General features: G+C 34.7%; 1 protein-coding gene across 1 annotated transcript in view; it reads right to left on the bottom strand.

The window, feature by feature from the left end:
• The window catches only part of LOC129266289 (uncharacterized), a 36,056-nt gene that overhangs the window by 8,559 nt on the left and 5,235 nt on the right, over positions 1 to 22,262 (bottom strand). The window contains exons 3-12 of the mRNA XM_064104129.1: positions 20,203 to 20,307; positions 19,391 to 19,561; positions 17,311 to 17,616; positions 16,675 to 16,791; positions 14,088 to 14,201; positions 10,764 to 10,904; positions 9,396 to 9,524; positions 4,997 to 5,095; positions 4,434 to 4,463; positions 3,794 to 3,829 (exon numbers count right to left, since the gene is read on the bottom strand). Coding sequence (XP_063960199.1) covers positions 3,794 to 3,829; positions 4,434 to 4,463; positions 4,997 to 5,095; positions 9,396 to 9,524; positions 10,764 to 10,904; positions 14,088 to 14,201; positions 16,675 to 16,791; positions 17,311 to 17,616; positions 19,391 to 19,561; positions 20,203 to 20,307 — 1,248 coding nt within the window. The remainder of the gene's footprint in view (positions 1 to 3,793; positions 3,830 to 4,433; positions 4,464 to 4,996; positions 5,096 to 9,395; positions 9,525 to 10,763; positions 10,905 to 14,087; positions 14,202 to 16,674; positions 16,792 to 17,310; positions 17,617 to 19,390; positions 19,562 to 20,202; positions 20,308 to 22,262) is intronic.

The raw sequence follows: 22,262 nt of genomic DNA on the forward strand, positions 1-22,262 counted from the left end.
TCTTTCCTCCAGACCCACTTATTTCAAAATTACATATCATTTTTTAAAGAGTCAACAAGAAACAAAGACCCCCACTATCTTATTAATGTAAAAAAATAACATGGAAATATAGTGTAGTCTTTCATCCAGACCCAGATCTTTCAAATAACAAATGATGAATAATGATAATAAATTAATAATAATTAAAAGAACAAAAACCCACGATCCTATTCATGTTGAATAACATGGAAATATAGCGTGGTCTTTTCTCCAGACCCAATTATAAAAAACACAGCAACAACAAAACAAAGGCCCTGCAATCTTATCACCATTGAATAGCATGGAAATATGGTGTAGTCTTTGCTCCAGACCCAGTTATTTCAAAATAGGAAAATATAAGAAACAATAAAAACAAACAGTATCAGCAAAGACCCCACAATATCACTGATGTAGAATAACGTTGTTGTTGTTGTTGTTGTTATCTTGGATTATAAGGCGCGTATCATATGAATATTTACGCCTATGATTAATTTGTTGTCTTTGTGGTATGCGTTATCACATGGTTTTTATAGTTTGGAAGATGTTGGGGTCTAAGTTTTAAGATTAATGTTTCCCTTAATTTGTATTTTTAAGAGAACTGGGTGTGGGGTATAGACAACACTCAAAACCCAAGCATTTTAACTGGGTTTAATTTTGAAGATTGGTCTTAGCCTTGATTTTTTTTCAATATTTGTTTATCTTTTAAATAACCGGGTCTAGACGAAAGACTAAGCATAATACTCGTGTTATTCCACAGGAATAAGAATATGACAAAGTTTTATGTTTTTAAGATTGTTGAAATAATTTTTTTAAATGACTGTTTGAAATAAAGACAAGGCTCTAAACATGTGCTTTTCTAAATGGTCTCAATTTGGAGGATTGTTGGTTCTTAGATTCGTTGTTGGGGTTGGGTTTATTGCTTTTTTATTCTTGAAATAACTATGTCTGGAGGAAAGTCTACAATCGATCTTCGTGTTACCCACAGTAATTAGATTATTGGGTATTCGTTTTGGAATATTTGTAAAAACTATTTTATTTTTTTCAAATAATAACCAAGTCTGGAGAAAAGATGTTTGATTTACCCATGCATTATTACAATGTTTTGTAGGGGTCTTAGTATTAAAAAAAAAAAAAAACTGGGTGTGGGGTAAAGACATATTTTTTTACTGGGTGTAACTTTTGAAGATTTCATTTTTTAAATAACCGGGTCTAGTGGAAAGAGTACGTTTTAAAATTCGTGTTATTCCACAAGAATGAGAATATGATAGGGTCTTACGTTAAAAATATTTTTTTCTGTGATTTTTTACTGATTAGGTCTGGAATAAAGACAACGCTCTTAACCTCTTTTTAAAACAGGTTCTTAGGTTCAGGGGCCGCGGAACGGTTTTCAAAGTGGGGGGGGGGGCTGAGCCAAAAGTGGGGGGCTGACCATGCTAAAAATCACAATCTTATGGTCATTTTTACGTTTTTGGAAAAAAGTGGGGGGGGGGGCTGAAGTCCCCCCAGCCCCCCCCCCCCCCAGTTCCGCGGCGCCTGAGGTTGAAGGATTGCTTGGTCTTAGATTTTTAGTTTTTTATTATTACTATTTGCGTTATTTGGAAAAAAATAACTGGGTCTGGCTGAAAGACTACGCTTTATGTCCTTGTTATCCAGCATTAATAAGATAATGGGGTCTTTATACTGTTTTTGTTGTTGTATTGTTATTTATAATTTTGGAATAACAGGGTTTGGAGAAGAGACTAAGCTCGATTTTCATTTTTATTCCACTGGAATATCATTATGGTATCTTAGTTTGGACTTATATTTTATTTTTATAAATAACCGGGTCTGGAAAAAAGACTTTGAACTTATATTATAATTTTTGAAACAACCAGGTCTGGAAAAAGACTTTGGACTTATATTATAATTTTTTTAACAACCGGGTCTGGAAAAAAGGCCTTGGACTTATATTTTTTTTTTTATCAACCGGGTCTGGAAAAAAGACTTTGACTTATATTATGATTTTTGAATTAACCAGGTCTGGAAAAAAGACTTTGCACTTTTGTGCTATATGAATGCATTACTATAGGGTTTTAGTTTTTAGTTTTAAGTAAACGGGTCTGGAGGAGACTACGCTTGGTTCTGAATTTACTCTTAGCGCATATATTCACAATACGCGCCATATAACTTGAAACAACAACAAAGACATTTAGTCCACCAGCTTTAATTAAGTGGGTCTGGAAAAAAGACTAAGCTCAATTCTCATTTTCATTCCACTGGAATATCATTATCGTATCTTAGTTTGGGTTTGGACTTATATTATGATTTTTGAAATAACCGGGTCTGGAAAAAAACTATGGACTTATATTATAATTTTTGAAACAATTGGGTCTGGAAAAAAGACTTTGGACTTATGATATAATTTTTTTAATAACCGGGTCTGGAAAAAAGACTGCACTTTTGTGCTAAATGAACGCATTACTACAGGGTTTTAGTTTTTAATTTTAAGTAACTGGGTCTGGAGAAAAGACTACACTTGATTCTCAATTTACTCTTAGCGCATATATTCACAATACGCGCCGTATAAGTTAAAAAAACAAGACATTAATTCCACAAGTTTTAATCAACTGGGTCTGGAGCAAAGACTAAGCTTGATTCTCATTTTTATTCCACTGGAATATCATTATCGTATCTTAGTTTGGACTTATATTATAATTTTTTTAATAACCGGGTCTGGAAAAAAAGACTTTGGAATTATATTATAATTTTTGAAATAACCGGGTCTGGAAAAAAAGACTTTGGACGTATTTCATATTTTTTTAACAACCGGGTCTGGAAAAAAGACTTTGGACTTATATTATAATTTTCAAATTAAATGGGTCTGGAAAAAAAACTTTGCACTTTTGTGCTATATCATGGACCTATTACAATAGGTCCATGGCTATATAAACGCATTACCATAGGATCTTAGTTTAGAACGGATTCGCCAAAAATCCCTTCAAATTTATTACATTTGTGGGTAAAGTCATTATTACATTTGTGGGCGATCCAAAATTATTACATTTGTGGGTAAAGTGCATTATTACATTTGTGGGTGAAATTATTACATTTGTGGGTAAAGTGTTATTACATTTGTGGGCGTTATTACATTTGTGGGTAAAGTGTTATTACATTTGTGGGCGTTATTACATTTGTGGGCGTTATTACATTAGTGGGTGCAACAGGGGGCTTAGATTTTTTTCACCCATATTTTCTCCTTTCAACCGCGCAAAATTGATTTTTGTATGTTTTTTTAGAAGGAGTAGTACTAAGAGTCACCACAGCTTTATGTGAGCGCAAATCATGAGCAGAATTTTTTCATCGATAAACTGTCATGAAAAGGGGATTTTTAAGAAGTCTGTTCTAGAATTAATATGGAGGTATACACATAACTCAATCAAAATGCGAGCGCACAGCGCTAGCTGATACGTTTAATCATACCTGAAAAGGGATATTTTTTAACTTTATTGAATACACGAAGTGGAAAGGTACGGGGGAAGTAGACCGCATTGCTACAACAGTGAGCAAAGCTGTAAAAAATCGACACAATTTTCCATTTTCTCATTTTTTTTTCAAAAGGGCTATAAAGTTGCTTTGTAAGGGGAGAGATAAGGGCAACAACATGGAAGTTTCTCACTGTGAACGCTTTGCTTAACCACCTCTAAACTTTTGAGTTTTGCATGAGCTATACAAGGCAAAATTTTTTTTTTTGATGAATTGGTATAAAATGTAAACCTTATGTATATATTCTCTTTACCTATAGCTGTAGTATTGGTGAGATTCCCAGACATAGCTGAAATTGAAAGACGTAACATGACCAATTAATAAGCTTCATGAAAGTGGAGGAATATGTTATTGGATGATTTATACAATAACTTGAATAAGTTTATTCGATATGACACTGTAAGTTAGCTTGGGCACGCTGTAACATAATAAAAAAAAAACGCATTGAACAGAAAAAACCTGCTAAGTTAATGGTTTGTAATTACAATTTCTTGCATGAAAATACAATTATTGTTTCACATGATAGGATTTGATTTTTTTGTTTATTGCAACCCTCTATGTATCATTCTTAACATCGATCTATTCCGAATCATATAAAACTTTTACTATTCCATTTTTAACAAGGATCTCGGTGGCATGCTATAAAAGATATTCTGATAAACCGGCATGGGCAGAAGAAGAAGCTGCATGGGAGTGTATATGTCCGCGTATGTGTCCGCGTCCTTCTGTTATTTAGTAAAGACTTGATATTGATATGTGTTCGAGACAGTCTGCACGGTCCTCTATCGGATCGTTCGCCTTGTCTTGTGACGGAAATATATGAATAACCATTGCAATATGTTCAAATGAAAATACATTATCTGGAATGTTAAATTATCAACATCTCTCCATACCTTTTGTTATTGTTGATTGGCCGGTTGGATCTTAAGAAATAAGAACAAAAGAAAAAAAAATTAACAACTTTTATCTCCTGTGCACTGATCCTATGATATCATAATTTTCTGTAGACAAACTACGATCAGACGCACGAATATGATATTGATCAGAGTGCGTGATAAATATTTGGATTGTAGTATATGCCGGCCTCAAGTCCGCATACTGTCAACCGTGGCCTTGGGTTGAGTCACGTGTACAAAGCCTAATGAGACAGCTTTCTCCAGTGGTCTCTGACTTGGAAACCTCGGGTTCGACCCCAATCCTTGATGATATAAGAAGAATAAGGATGGAGGGAAAATTATACAATGGAAAATATACCTTAATCATTATGATGTCATAATCGCATAGCGCCCTCGCTCAGAGGATAAAGGAAGACGCGTGAACAGAGTTGTCAGATGTGCCACCTGCAGATCACCAACGCATGAAAAGCAATGGCCTCATCCTCTAAGATGGCGGTGCGATGAGTTCAAAGTATATAAGCTCTATAAAACAAACTATAAATTGATAACATTTCACTTACTAACGTTGCAGTCGTCTCCATAGCATTTACACCAATTGATATCCGAGCAAGAGCCTCCATTTAGACAAGGGTTTCTCTTGCACGGATCTTCAGCCATGTCTGAAAAGAACAGAAAGAAATCACATTGATGCATAATCCAGTTCGGACATTGATGAACGAACGTGTGCGTGTGTGTGTGTGTGAGAGAGAGAGATAGATTAAGTTTTTTTTTTTACAGACGTGTTTATATCAATCGGATATGATTATATGTCTGAGACCGACGCCATCATCCGAAAGACGTGGCCAGGGCTTGAACTTCGAACCTCTGCATTAATTTGTAACTTCCCCTCTGAGTTACCCTTCCCAAATCAAACGTAGAGTGTCTGAATCCCAAATTTCCTAACCTAATGCTTATTCTCTCAGCTCACGTCCCAACCGGGGCAATTCTTTTTATTTCATTTGATTTGATTTCATTTTTTTTTTCATTTTCAACAAAACATAAACCAAGTAAATACAAACATAACAAGTGCATGTCATAACAATATAACAAGGTCATTAAATAAACTTTAAATTTACATGTTATAATGAAAATAATACAAATGATTATGTGATGTCTTTGATTACCTATTTTGACAAAAAATGTTGTGATCATTGTAATAATAATAATAATAATATGGAGCTTTTATATAGCGCTTAATACAATACAGTTTCTAAGCGCTTTACAATTTAAACAGAACGTACAACAAGTACAATATAATTAATCTAAATAGAAACAAAGTATGAATATAAGTGTACAATTTTTAGAGGTAGTTAATGTCAATCCTATAAACAACAAATCAAATGAAATAGCAAGAAAATAACAGATAACTGGTAATCATTAAGTGTAAATTGTTTGATAATTGGTTAGGAGGATCGGCACTGGCTTTGGAGAATTTGGGAGCCATTCTATTTGGGAAAGGTAGCTTTCTTCTAACAATGACTAGAGCACGAAGGGCGGAAGGGGTAAAAAGGGGTAGTAAAAGGCGAAAGAATGATAGCGTTTTCCACCTTTTTTTTTTAAGCAGTACCACTCTGCCCTGTAAAGTGGAGTTTTAACCCTTCTCACCGTTTCTCCTCTTAGAGCGTGGCTACACCAAAATGGGTCCCAACGCCATATTTTCTTATCAATCCCACAAAGCACGAAATCCATTTGATATGTTACAAGTATAGATAAATTTGAGAGGAAAGTGCAGCAGCAAGGGCCTACATCAGGAGAATGAATAATTTTATTCAATTGAATCATTCGAATATCACCACTCGTTCATGATATATGACTAGACCATTCTTCTGGTAATGCACACTACAATTTAACCTGTTTCTTAACAGAAGTGACCTCCTTTTTAAATTGATGTCCTTTTTTTTCTACGAAACTGTATAATGACCAATGATACAATCTTATTTGGACGATCTAAGTTAAAAAGAGGTATTTACTCAAAGAAGTACTAAATTTTCTATAAGGTCTGCTTCTTTTCAGTGCCTTATTTCTAGTGCTTTCTACACCATGTGTAATCAAGCCATTTATTTTGAATCTATTGGGTAAAGCAAATTTGTCTCGATCCTTAATTACTTTTAAAAAATGTTATATTGTAACCTTTTATTTTAACTGTGCATTTGACACTTGGTAAAATAAAAACGATTGAACTGAACTATTGTCAGAAATTCAACATTAATTCTAAGCTCTCATGGGGTGGTCCCATAGGGATAACAACCACTAGCGTACCTACGGGGGGGACAGGGGGGGCACTCTGCCCCCCCTGACGAGCCACAACCCATACAAAATACATATCACTGCCCCCCCTGACGAGCTTGAAAGACCTTTTATGCCCCCCTGACGAGCTTGAAGACCTTTATTGCCCCCCTGACGAGCTTGAAGACCTTTTTTTTTTTTTTTTTTTTTTTTTTTTTTTGCTTGTCAATTTTTTTTCTGGTACAATAACCTTTATTTTTTTATTGAAGACCTTTTATTTTTTTATTTTCTTTATTATTATTTTTTTTTTGCTTGTCAATTTTTTTGGCGGCCGATTTTGCCCCCCCTGTGGAAAATCCTAGGTACGCCACTGATAACAACAGTTAGTATTACTCATAGGCGGATCCAGGGGGGCCCGAGGGGCCCGAGCCCCCATATTGGCGGAGCAAAAAAAAGAAAAAGGGGGGAAAGAAAGAAAACAAAAGGGAAAAGAGAGGAGGAAAAAAAAAGGGAAACAAGAGGAAGACGAGTGAATGAAATAAGATGAGTGGAAGACTAGGAAAATAATTTTTAAAATCTTTCATGTCACTATAAAAAATTTCGTTCGCGCTTCGCGCTCGCATTGCCTGTTAGGTGATTTACATATCAATATGGAGCTTGAAATATCAAAATTTGAAGTCAACATAGAAAAAATGTTTCAGCTCGGAAATCGAACTTTCATTAATTTGTTTGATTTACAAATTGATTCTTAAAAAGTGCTCTGTAAAACTTTGTTTTATGGTTCGAATATTAAAATTTCGGCTCGCGATTTGCGCTCGCATTGATTGTTGAAAATATATCAATCATGCATCTTATTCATTAATACAAAAGTGCTTTAAATGTCCAGTTTTCAGGTCATAATATTAACAGATTTCGCGCTCGCACATTAGGCTTATTAGATTAATGAATAAGATATTAATTTAAGAATCATATTGTCCCTTTTTTCAAAATGGAATATCGACAAGCTTATCTCGCGCTTAGGAAGAGAAATAAGATATAGTCATCATTTTCATATGATGACATAATGTTCTTAGAATGGTCCTATGTCAAAACTCAAAGTAATAACAACAAAACATATAAGCTCTTTTTTTTAAATGTGATCCAAATCCACCTCACAATTTTCCTACAAGGTGCTTGAAATACAGAGCTTAAATTGACCCTTTTCAGATCGGAATATCAATTATCTTAAGCTCACTTCATCGATTTTCATGATAAAAAAAAGGTATTTAGAATGCCCACTCAGATTTTTTTTGGGTCTAAATCTGAATCACGCGCGCGCATGTTTATTCAGATATGCAGCTTGTTCTCTGTTTAAATCATTATTCAGTTTCATTTCAAAATATCAAAAATTTTCTGCTCGCGCTTTGCGCTCGCAATATTAATGTAGGAAGATTTCCAATTACTCATCCTTTTCATGATTTACAAAAAATGAATAGTGTCCCATTTTTAGGTGTAAATCTAGAATTTTTTCCACTCGCGCTTCGCGCTCGCATCAATTGTTTAGTTACATACTTATCCTTTTTACTATTACAAAAAGTGCTTAGAATTTCCATTCTTCAGGTAGAAATGTCAAAATTTTTAGCTTGCGCTTTGCGCTCGCAATATTAATGTAGGAAGATTTCCAATTACTCTTCCTTTTCATGATTTACAAAACATGAATATAGTGTCCCGTTTTTAGGTCTAAATCTCGATTTTTTTTCCGCTCGCGCTTCGCACTCGCATCAATAAATTGTTTAGTAATATACCTATCCTGTTCACGATTACAAAAATTGATTAAAATTTTACATTTATGTAGAAATGTGAAAATTTTTCAGCTCGCGGTTTGCGCTCGCATTATTGATTGTTGAAATATGTAACGTCTTCATGACTAAGTGCAATAGCAGTCCTTAACAGGTACCTTTTCGATAATGAGTTCAAAACGTATATAAAAACTTTCTGCTCGCGCTCTGCGCTCACATTATTAATGTAAGGAAGATCCCCACTTACTCATCCTTTTCATGATTTACAAAACTTGAATAGAGTGTCTCGTTAGTTAGGTCTAAATCTCGAAATTTTCCGCTCTTATCAATTGTTTAGTTATATACCTATCCTGTTTGAGTTACAAAGTGCTTAGAATTTCCATTCCTTATGTAAAAATGTCAAAAAATTTCAGCTCGCGCTTCGCGCTCGCATTATTGGATTTTTGAAATATGTAACGTCTTCATGGCTAACTGCAAGCAGTCTTTAACATGTACCTTTTCCATCAGCTCATTTCTGCTCGCGCTTCACGTTCGTAGTTGTTATTCATTTGCATTTTTTTTCAGGATAACAAACATTGCCCAGAATGTTCAAAAATTTTGGAAAAAATACATAAGATTTCCAAAAAAATTTAGCTCGCGCTTCGCGCTCGCATTATATAGATAAGAATATTATGATATTATATATTAATGTTTATTCATAAGAATAAAGCTAAGAAGTGACTATTCGGACTTCCCCTTCAAAGAAACCCAAAATCATCTTCGAGTGGCCGATCGGGGAAAATATGGCTGGAAAAAAATCCGCCCCCCCCCCTATTGGCGAAGGCTGGATCCGCCCCTGTTACTGGTGTCAGATTTAACACCCAATTTTTAGAGTGTAGTGTTAAACATAGATAATATGGTGTATTGTTATTGATACCTTCTAGCACGTTGCAGTATTCTACGATCGGAGACCTGCATTCACACACGATATGATTCAAGAGGTAGGTAGTTTCGGACCGAATACTTTCAACATGATAACCATTTTGAGGACCATCTGCGCACACGTCTATAATTGAATGATATTAAGAGAAAGAAAAAGTAAGCGGTCAAAGGAATATTATACAGATATATTTTTTGCAGGATTTTCTGCATTTATTGGAATATCATACAAAACAAATTTACAATGCGTGAGACATAATCATAGTATGGCATAAAGTACATATAACCAAGTGACAATCTCATATGTAGTGACTGGAGAAAGCCATAAATACATTATAGAAAAAAAACTTAATGGGGAAATGCAGAGGCAAACTATATAATCAAATATATGATTGAATCATAGCAGCCAAAAAAGGGAAGGGCTACATGGAAACCTATACAATTAATTGTGTCTGTAAGAAAAAATTAATGTCACGAATCATCAAAGAAAGGGAAAAAGTAGAAATTGATAAATGAAGTGTGTGTTAGTGGGTGCAAGAGCAGGTGAGAGATTTATGAATATCTGGATAAAAGGTATTTTTCAATGAAACTTTTAATGAAAAGACAAAGTTTGATAAGATTTGGTATGTCGTTCCATATATCTAGGCCGTGGTGTCTAATTGTTATATGTGCTAAAATTATTTTCGGGTTTGTCAAATGAAAGTCTAAGGAGTGACGTGTAGGATATGAATGAATGTCATTTTTGTAAGTAAAAAATGTTTTAAAAGGATGTAGGTATAGCATTGGTTGAGAATTTGTACATAAAAATGGCAGATATAATAAAGTATGTATTATCGAGTGAGAGCGCTAGATGCAAATTTCTTTATTCTAACGTTTAAATTAATATCCAATGACCACTACACTTTTGTAATATTCTGATATTGGAATGCGCTTGATCGTCTATAATAAAATTGAATGATACGAGTGAGAACGAAATTAGTGCTAATAGCTGCGCCTATCAATAATTTTAAAAAAATGTTACCGAGAGAGGGCGCTACATACAAAATTTGAATATTAATGCCCGACACAAACATCCAATGACCACTGGAAGTTTGTAATATTCGGATATTTTAATATTCATGATCATAGTGAAGACTCTCGGCACACACGTCTATGTGATATTGAATTATATGAGAGAGAAAGAAAAATTAGGCCTAAATGCTCACGGGGATATATCTTAATACATAAAAAACATCACTGAGAGGGGGCGCTAGCTGCAAATTTAAATTCTGACGGATAACCCCCCCCCCCCACCTCCTTTAAATGTCCACTGCATTTATATAATCCGATATCGATTTTTAAGATCTTAGACATTACAAATGCTTACTTTGTATTATATTTCCACATGAGTATTGATGAGTGACTTGACGGCATTCACATTCAGATATATTATTGCTTGTAATCACTTTTATACTCGATGAAACATTCATTACACAAAGGTCGCCTTGTCCATCATGAGCGTGTGTACCTAGAAATTATAAAATAAAACATTTTGGACTAAAATTATATGATCACCATGGTAATCTTCATAGTTTAATTGTAACGATCTAAAGAAAAAAAACTTCCCGTATTCTAGAATTAGAATGATTAATGTTTGTATACTTTACTATATCGGCCTTCGGCATGATTTATTTTTTCTCTCAAGAGGATTATTTTTCAACACACTTTTGTCGAATTCATTTTCCTCATCTGCGTAATTGAAGAGCTCACTTGCAAAAGGGGTTAGGTCCATTTTTCATCAAATTTGAATTTTATGTCTTGATGTATAGATTGTTAGTAGCTCTATAAGATGATACTAAAGAAAAGTTGAAAAATCCTATTAAAAAGTGAACTAAAATGGCAAAGAAAAATCACTTTTTTTTTTCAAAAGAGGTTAGGTCCATTTCAGTTTAGTTGCAAAAGGGGTTAGGTCCACACAGAATTTTTTTTTGGAAAAGAATATCTTAAAAAATATGAAGACAGGTAGATTTCTCTTATACCCAATTTTATGTTCTCATGGTATATAGGGTATCATGAAAATTCAGTTTCGCATAAGAATATTGCAATATGGGAGAATTAAAAAATGATTTTCTTGGAGTGGACCTAACCCCTTTTGCAACTAAACTCTTCTGAAGAACTCATTTGTCAAAAGGGGTTAGGTCCATTTTTCATAAATTTTATTGTTTTCTGTCTCTAAACCTCTAGGTTTTTAGTCACTCTGATGATACCAGAGACAATTTGAAATTCAAATGAAAACGTGAATGAAAGTGGCAAAGAAAAAACACTTATTTAATCAAAAGAGATTGGATTCATTTATTTATTTGCAAAAGGTGTTAGGTCCACAATGATATATATTTTTTTTAATATATAGAAAAAAATTGAAGACAGGTAGATTTCTTTAATACCCAATTTTATGTTCACATGATAAGGTAGTACATCATGACAATTTAGTTTCTCATAAGAATATTGCAATAAGTGAGAATAAAAAACATGGTTTTTCTCGAAATGGTCCAAAGTGGACCTAACCCCTTTTGCAAGTAAACTCTTCGTATGATTCAAATTTCAAATTCAAATTTATTTATTTCACTTCCATCAATTGTACATACATGAATTGTATACCATATATAAACATAAATATTTGTATACGTTGCAAAAAAGAAAATAATGATACATATGTTGTGAAAAAAAAACAAAAAAAAAAACACTTAGACAATTTGGGCAACACATTGTAGGTTTTAAATAAGTATACTATTTTTCAATAGAAATTAAATTAAGATGGAAATGGAGGGACCCACTAAAAAGCAATGCTTGTACAATGTGGGCCCCTCAAAAAATAGATAACAAATAACAAAATAGCAAAGTATAAATACAGATAATCAAATGAGAAAAAAATCAATAACTGAGAGGGAAATACTCACAAAATAAATACAAAGTTATCAAAAATATACAGTTAGATAAAGGACAAAACAACCCGTCCTAAAAATATCCACCCTTCCCCACCCCACCCCCCCCCCCAGAAAAAGAGAAGGAAAAAAAAAAAAAAAAAAAAAAAAAAAAAAAAAAAAAAAAAAAAAAGGGGAGAATGCCCTGAGAAGATGGATGGGTGTTGTTGTATGTAGATAGAACACATGCCGTCGTGGACTCAAGCAAACTGGATTCAATGATGTGTATAAAAGGAGAAAAAGTATATAAAATAACCTGGAAAGAATATAATGCACGAAAAATGTGATTGATGCCGTAAACAAATAACCGGTAGGAAGGCGGATAAGCGGACAGGAGAGGAGAAAATAGAGGAGAGGATAGACACAATAATGTATGAGGTTCAATAATGAGCACATCGGAGAAGGACTTGTGTCAGATTTTTTTTTTTTTTTTAAAGGATAATAATTATTTTATGTTTTAATTGTAGTCTTTAAAGTAATAATGATGACTTGACAGAGATGATGAATTAAACTTAATTTGGGAGTACATTATAAGGTTTTAATAGAGATAATTTGAATTTAGTCTTAAAAGAGTTCAAAGATGTTGCATTTGTTATATCATTATGAAGTGAGTTCCATAACTTCGGTCCATCATATATAAATGTGTTCTGAGCCCGCAAAGTTCTTAAAAGTGGTAAATGAAATTCACCCAATCGCCTTGTTGGATAGTTGTGAATGGATTGATTTTTTTGAAAAATTGAATTAAATACATTTGGGAGGTTGTTGTTGTTATATTTATACATAAACTGACCGAGATTAAACAAATATAAGTCTTTAATTTTCAATATTTTATTTTCAAAAAAATAATGGGTCAGTATGAGACAAATATGCCGTGTGACATATAATACGTAGAGATTTCTTTTGTAATAGGAGTCATTTGTCTAAGAGTGTTTGTTGTGTATTACCCCACGCTAAAATTCCATAATTTAAATAAGGCAATATAAGGGATGAATATGATGTCCATAGCTTGCGACTTCCCCCGTGTCCACCCTCTCAATAATGTGTCATTTCAATTGAATGAATAACACAATATGCATGAAATGTTATATACCGTATATCCTTTGTAGGATCTTGTTCAAATTTATTGTTTTTTATGTTGAAAAGAATGAATGGAGAAAGTCAAAAGTAGGAAGGTAAAATTGAATTGCATTTAAAATTAATCAAACAAAGAAAAGAAATTGTATAACTGTTTTATTCATCCGGTAAAAACCACTAGTGGGGATACTATTTCTTTTAATGTTATATGATCATCACTGCAGTAAAACATGCAATTCGATGGGGGTCGATACGATAGATCGCCCCGCTTAACATGAGGTTCGCTGACCCGTTTGATTTTTATCTTTATATTAAAATCAGCTTTTAATTTGGATGGAATTGATCTTTAGTGATTACTGTATCGACTCTGCTGTGTTGGTCCCGCTAAAACCAGGGCTCCTTAATACACAAAGATCTGAGATCAACAGCTAAATGGACTGACCAATCAAGTTCAATGTTACATGCACATTTAGTTCAAAATACTGACCAGGAACCAATCAGAAGTGTTCTTCCATATGTTCTATATATTCATTGCTAAGCTTTGTCTTACGGAACCCAGGCCTGTGTTCTATAGGACGTACACCATAAAATGATAATGATAATGATGATATTTATGCTAACAAAGGAACTATAATGGCAGTGGCGATGATGATTACCTTCTGTGAGTGTCATCATTTCATCAGTATCCATGGTGGTGAAGTTAGTCGTACCGACTAGTATAAAATGATGATCTGTGGTGATTGCCTTCACTTTTATCTGGTATGCAGAAGCTGGTTCAAGATAGTCAAGATAGGTAGAAGTAGCCAAACTATCATGAATATATTTGGTCATTTCCGTACCATCTGAACCAGTGTAATATATCATATACCCCAATCTCTCCTCTTCGACCTGTCGCCATGACAACGTTGCTGTCCGAGCTGAAACTTCTGTAACTATCACTGATATAATTCGAATTGTAGTACATTTTGTTAAATCTCTAATGACGTCATTAAATAATAAACAGCAATTGGACACAAACGTAAATATTTCTTAGGGGGACGGGGTTGAATAATCTGAAAATTACAAAAACTTGAATGATGTCAAAGGATATACATAACCTTTCATAAAATTGCATTACTGTGCATATTTTTTTTTTCAAGATTCAAGAAGTTTATTTCATTTCCATGACAAATATAAATCAAATACAGATACAATTCAAAGTACGAGTACAAGATCAATTTTACCTTAGCATAATTATATAACAAAAGCTTGTTAAAATTAGTATGGAAATTAGGGGATCCACTAAAAAGCATTGCTTGTAGAGCGTGGATCCCTTATAGCGAGTTGAAGAAATAATTTATATTAAGCAATTGAGAAAAGGCAAAGTAATAACAGTTGAATAAATGTGGAAATTCATTCGATTGTACAAATGTACAAATATACAATATTATAAAATGGGAAAGTAAAATGTGATAAATATAATAGGAAAAAATGATAGCAAAAAATGGAAATAAGGTGACAGAAGTACGGGACGACATGCATTATCAAGGACACACACACACACGAAACAAAGAAAGAAAAAAAAAAGAAAAAAAAAATACAGTGACATATTAGAGGATGGAGGAGAGAGTGAAGAAATAGGCTGACCGATAGAGATCGAGGGAGAGAGAGTGTGTGACTGGGAGGGAGGCAGACAGATAGAGATAGATGAACAGGCAGACACACATAGGGAGAGAGGGAGGGGGACAACCAGAGTGGGGAGATGGAGAGAGAGAGAGAGAGAGCGAGAGGGAACAAAGTTCGTACTAACATGGATCAACGAGAGCGCTACATAAATGGTCATGAAAGCACAGATGTGGGATTGATACCCGGGTGATATGGAAAATTTAGTGTGAGATACAAGATATTCAGGACCTACAAACAAATCAATTTCGTTGGTAAGATAGTAACAAAAATACTTTTAATTTTCTCTTGAAGGAGTTGATGGAGGGGGCCTGTTGAATATCTTTGTGGAGAGAGTTCCAAAATTTGGGGGCTTGAAAGTACTTTGAGCAAAAATAGTTCTTGGCATTGGCAGATGAAAGTGATCGCCATGTCTGGTAGGATATTATTTTGAGGAAACATATCGTGGAATGCGGAGGGAACCATGTCGTTTTTATAGTTGTACATAAACTGTCCTAGTTGGAATAAGTACAAGTCTTGGATTTTAAACAAATTATATTCGAGGAATAGCGGATCAGTGTGAGAACAGGGATGTGAAAATGAAATAATACGAAGGACTTTCTTTTGTAGTAGTAATATTCTGTTTAGTAAATTTTGGTGTGTATTACCCCAAACCAGGATTCCATAGTTGAGATATGGTAGTATAAGAGAAGAATATAGAGTTAGGAGAGAGGTAACAGGAATAAATGTTTTTAACTTATTTATTATGCCTATATTACGAGAGATGGTTTTGCAAATATTATCAATGTGACATTTCCAGGAGAGTTTGTTATCTACATGGACACCCAAGAATTTGATTGACGAGACACTTTCCAGCTGAATATCTTCAATACAAATATCAAGAGGCAACGAATCTATAGTATTACTGAATAACATGTATCATAACATATATGAAATTAAGCTCTGTATACATCTCCATACATTATTTCACATACACTTCTCATGAACACTTTTTTGAAAGTATTCATTAACCTTTCGAAATGAAAATGAAATTATGGGACTAATATTACCAGACATATTGGGCGGCTGCTCACATAAGGCGGCAAAGAAAAAGACAAAATCATAACATTCGTCAACCCTCCACTAAATATTCTTATTTCATTTTTTCAGCTCTATTTAAACCAATTTTTTTTAGGTTGGACTTCTCATTTAAGAAAAATTAAGAACACATTTAAAATTAGTTCAATTCAGATTGATAAGGGGTAAAATTAACAAGGCTTCAGTGAGAAATACACATGATGTCATATTTTACTTTTTTCATCAAGTGTTTATCTTTTATCTGAGGATAGACCTACAGGGAATTCATGTTCCATAAAGCATGTTTTGATGATAACCCGGGCCGCCTGTCGTGCAAACCTCCAAACCTACCGTTTAGTACGATAAAAATTACTGGGTCTACCGTTACTGGTTACGCCGTGTACGCTGTGATTGTTCCTACCATTATAAATTCCTGTTAAAAATGGGACAGCAAACTATTCTTTGCCTCAAAACTATCCAGTAACGGCCATTGTTAGCATTAATTTAATTGAGTAATTGGAATACCTGGGTCGCAGTGTGATTCTATAAACAATGCATCAGGACACACACATCCAGATTGAAGGATCAAAGAGTCGAAAGCGGATCCAAAGTTGATTTGGTCTCCCGAACATAGATGTACATCTGCAATAATTATTCAAAGGTAGATTGAAATAGTAATGAATGCAATAGACAAGGACCGCAAAGCAATTTTGAAAGTGTGCGTGTGGAGATGAGGAGGGGGCGGTAACATGCATTGAAAAATCGCAATTTCCGAGTTATGTTCATGTTTTGTGCACCTTTACTGAAAAGAATGTGTGTGTGGAGGGGATGGGGTCACTAGGGTGGGATGAAGACTCAACCAATGACCCTGGGAAGCGGGGGGGGGGGGTGCTGCGTGTATTATTTTCCATAGGCAGCACCTCCTGGAATTCTGGTAGATGTGTAAGATTTGGTAATTTTATTTCATTTTGGACAATATTAATGGGACATGAAGAAAAGTACAACTATAATAAAAGCACAAAAGTCAATGCCTTGTAAATTTAACACGGAAGCGTGATTATAATACTTCAGCGACTGATATTTGCTGGTTCATTAGGTCAAGATCCTTTGTAGAAACGAATAATATCTCATTGTTATTTCATTTTTTTTTTCCTCACTCACCTCGAACAAAGTTTGGATAGTTGCTTCCATCTTGTCTCGAGTAATTAGCTGTGCACACGCATTCAAACTGGACTGCTGATGGAGTCATTACAGAGACGTTCCATTCCAAATACAAACCACCCATGTTCGCTGTAGAGCTCATTAAAGTTGTGTCCTCCCTTACATCACTCTGATCATCATTATCACTAACAATTGGAGCCGAGGTATTAGGAGAGGTGACACCAGTGGAAGTAGTTGTTGTGGTGTTATTAGTAGCAGCAGTAGGAGTAATAGCTGTATGTTCTCCAGCAAAAGTTGAATTATGTTCTGTGTAATGGAGACAAAAACTTTAGAAATGAAGAAATGTTCTCTAATAGTGCAAGGAAGATAAATACTGTTCTATTTTGATCACAATTTCAAATTAACTCTTTACAACTTTTTTGTGTTAACGACCTCTCTTTTTCAATTAAATATATACTCAGTAAATTTTAGAAAGAAAATGTTAGAATTATAGGCTTGTCTGGTATGGCATTCTCCGATGTCCAGCACTAATTAGCCCGTCAGATATCATAATACTTTATCCTTTCGTGTAGTGGTTTGGACGTAGAAGTTATTAGTGTTGTCCTTTCCCTTTTGTCATTCTGATCGTCATTATCATTAACAATGGTAGTTGAGGTAAAAGGAGAAGTGACAAGAGTAGTGGTAGATGTAGTAGACGTACACAGTAAAATAAAATTATACAACGCTGTTTACTATATGAACCTTACAGTAATTGTTTAAACAGTTTAAACAACTGTTTAAATCTTAAGCAACAAAGTTTAATTTTCAATATCTAATTGTCAATAAATTAAACATGATTGTTTAAGCGGTTAAACAAATACTGTAAGGTTCATATAGTATACAGCGTTGTATAAAATCTTAAACAGCGTTTTTACTGTGTAGTATTGTAGCAGCAGGAATGACAATGGCAGCATGATCCACATAAGAAGGTACTCTATGATTTGTTTGATTAAGACGATATCAAAGTTGAGAGTATTCTCTATCCTTCAATGAAAAAGAAAATCGCCTGTTTTTTATCATGACCAAACAACGGTTGTAACAACACCTTTTTGGTGCCGTCATATATACAGTATATATTTACAACCGCACTAAATATAGTTATTGGTACTAATAGTAGCAGCAGCAGCAGCAGCAGCAGCAGCAGCAGTAGGACCAATAAGCCAGTTCACGGTTAGCTCATGATCAACTTTTCTCAAATGACCTATGTGATTTTTCATTAGGATAAGCACTATCATTTTCAAATGTAGATGTTGCGTAAGCTTTACCGGTAGAGTATTCAAATTCTAAGAACAAAAGGCATTGTATAGACCAGGTGACTAGAATAGTACATCAGGGATAGAGTTTGGAAATCTGTTTTATTGTCTGCCCTTGGCACATTTGACTATTGTCTAGGCTACTGTAAAATACCAGTGATTATGAAGGCTCTATTTATTACTCTTCAGCTTCGATGTGATAAATATTTTGAAAGGAATACATGAATAATCATCAAATCACAAATGCCTATGTCAGTGAATTTGAAAGCCACCTTCATGGTTGTCTCCAATGACCTTTTTCTGCTCGTGCGCAGTTTACAACCGTGAACAGGCTTATAGCTGTATGATCTACAGCAAAAATTGATTTATGTTATGTGTAATGACGACACAAGACATTTTTTAATACACAATTTCGGATTTAACTTTCCAATGACCTTTCCTCTTTTTCAATTAGAACGGTACTGAATGAATTCTCAATCTTATAGAACAGTTGTACACAAAAAAGACAGGGATTTAAAATAAATCCATTACGGCTGTGAATACTGATGAATAGTCGATATTATGATTTGAAATCAGTCCTTAAGAGATTAAAATGTAAATCTTAAAAATTGATTTTTAACTCCAAATTTTTTAGCACTTAAATCTTCATGGATTAATCTTAAATCGCAACATCGACTGGTCACTCTTCATCGACGCGATAGATTTATATTAAATCCTTGTAATTTAGAGTGTATAACATTGCGCGATATACAACTATTATCGGCTTGTCAGATAGCATAAAACTTTACCCATTCTTGTACGTAATTTGCTTGTAGAGCTCACTCGTGTCGTGTCTTCACTTGAGTCACTCTGATTTTCACTATAAGTGGTAGCCGAGTTATAAGGAGAAGTGACAAGAGTAGTGGTAGATGTGGTATTAGTGGTAGGAGCAGCAGGGGGAGCGATGGGTACTCTTCCTTCTGTGTAATGAAGACAAATTCGGAGTTAGGCAATGTTCTCTACCCTTCAATGAAAAAAAAAATGTTTTATGTATGAATGTATGCATGTATATATATATATACGTATGTTTAACGTCGAAAATTTGGAATTCAAAATAAACTGTTGGAACAAAGTACAATGCATTACCACTTTGCCTCATTAATATATATATATATATATATATATCCTGTATATGGGGGCGATTTTATAAAATATGAAAATATGTACGTCCGACCCCATGTATGTGGGACCTTCATGACATTTTCTATCTCTGATTATTTCCGATTCTTTGAACAGTCTGAATTGCTCTTAAGTGGTCATGACTTGGTCAGTTTATGAAGTGAAGTAAAACTTGAGAAAAAGGGGGTCGGATGTCCAAAAATGTTTATTATTTTGATTGCCCAAATATATACATGCTTGTAATACAGTAGATGAAAACCAGCTACAGATCACTGGATTCCGATTTTTTTTCTCCGTACCTCAGTCTGTTATCTATCGTTATTTATTGTAAAAATTTATCGCAGTTGGACACGCTTCAAATATATTTTCATGTGAAAATAGAATTTTGCCTTTGAGATAATTGAAAGTATACATACTGAAGGAAAATTTGAATTTCCCTTACCACAAATAACACCTGTAAATCCAAAAGGGCATTGGCAAGTAAAGCCACTACGTTCCTCCTTACAGGTTGCTCCGTTGCGACAAGGGTTGCTATCACATAGATAAACTAGATAAGAAATTCGAACGAAAACAAAAAGGATATACTATATAGATTAATATGCGATATGCTTCAAAAGGGCTCGGAAAGCAAGTGATTCAGCCCCCCCCCCTAATAAAAGACCCGTTGTGTTGACCGGTGTGCAAAGATGACCACACCTGTCAGTTCACACCGGTGCTAAATTGGTGTTTATTCACACACCATGAGGTTATTACAACAATTGTGCTTGCTAAAGTAACCACCATTGGTGTAATGTTCAAACTCTAAGGTGCAGTTTAACACCTTAAGGTGTGGTCCACCAACCCAGGGGTGGGGGGCTGTACACATGCTTGACCAAATTATTTCCAAACACCCCCTAAACGAGTTTTTCTCTGTGTGCAAAATAACCCCCTAAACAAGTTTTTTTCGCAGGCTTCATTTACACATTTTGGCCCCAAGTTGTCGCCAGAATATGACCCCTAAACAAGTTTTGTCTATTTGCTAACGAGAATAAGTTTAAATCCGGGGCCCGTTCCAAGGGCCGTTGCTTACAATTGGGAATAACCCGAACACTTTTCAGAAACGAGGAGGAAAAGGCCCCGGGGAGAAAGCTTTGGGGAAAAAACATACCCTAAACACGCTTGGCTAGTCTTAATAATAAAAAGCTTTGGAAAAGAATACACTGAATACGTTTTACCCCGCGATTGACCATTGACCAGTCTTTCAAAACCAACTCTTTTTTTTTTGAAAATCGGTGTTTTTGATACCCTTTACGAGTGCACGCGCGGCCCGCGCCCAAAACTGAGAAAAACACCCCTTTAAACGCGTTTTTTTTTGTCACGTATGTGTGCAGCAATATATTTGACTGCCCCCCCCCCCCCCGGGTCCAACAGGGAAACAGCGGGTGTCATTATTAACACCCCAGTATTTACACTACAGTGAAGTCTCAAGAAATTATGATAATAAGAAGCAAGATGGCAATTGATTGAAATAATGCATCTGAGGAAAAGAGTAAGAATTGGAATAATGATGCGCACGAAATAGGAAGAGTAAGAATTGGAATAATGATGCGCACGAAATAGAAAGAGGAAATGAAGCATTGTGCTAAAATGTGTATATTGTAAAGACCGGGTGTTCAACCTGACACCATGTTGGTGTACCTAGAGGACCACATCCTGAGGTGTTTAGAATTACACCCTATATAGAGACAGAATATAAGACCAAAGAGAGTACAACGACCAAAGATGTCGTAATAACACTCATGGGTGTTATAATAACACAATTAACTTAACACCGAAGTAAAATTACTGATGCGGTCCTTTATGTACACCAATCAACACCATATTTTGTCGTGTAGATTACACTCACCCTGCACGCCTGCAAATGTGTTGCCCGTTTGGAACGCAAGGACAAAGAAAGCAAGTGCTATGTACTTCATTATTGATAACGGAGGAGACAAATCTCCGAGGAGCACAAACTCTGATGACAGATCGAGGATGAATGAAATCCTAAACTCTGAGGCAGGCCGTTATGAACATTATATAAAAATAATCGCACTTCAGTCGCGAAGTGGTCTTCTCTCTTAGCTTGTCATTTTCTTTCTATTAATGGTCATGCAATCATAGTACTTGTCATCAGTTTTGGTTTATTATTGGCAAACATTTGAAAATCGTTTCTTAATTACAATTAAGGTGCGTATTATTTTCTCTTGTCGAAATCTGTGTAATCAGTATGATGGTCGAGAATAATATCTTTAATTGGCATGGTGATCGTGATCATTGTTTGTTCTTCCTTAAATTGCATATTCTATATCGACTCTCTGTTAACATTACACTCATGTCATTAGATATGCAATAATCTTTCGATGGTAATTGATCAATGAGACGAGCTAATTTCGTATTTCATTTCCTGTCACTTTTGGCAGGCCTGCCTCGACAAATATTAAGTAAAACTCTTACTCTTTCAAAATAATGTTCTACTTAATC

This window comes from Lytechinus pictus, chromosome 8 (assembly GCF_037042905.1).
Source record: "Lytechinus pictus isolate F3 Inbred chromosome 8, Lp3.0, whole genome shotgun sequence".
Taxonomy (NCBI): domain Eukaryota; kingdom Metazoa; phylum Echinodermata; class Echinoidea; order Temnopleuroida; family Toxopneustidae; genus Lytechinus; species Lytechinus pictus.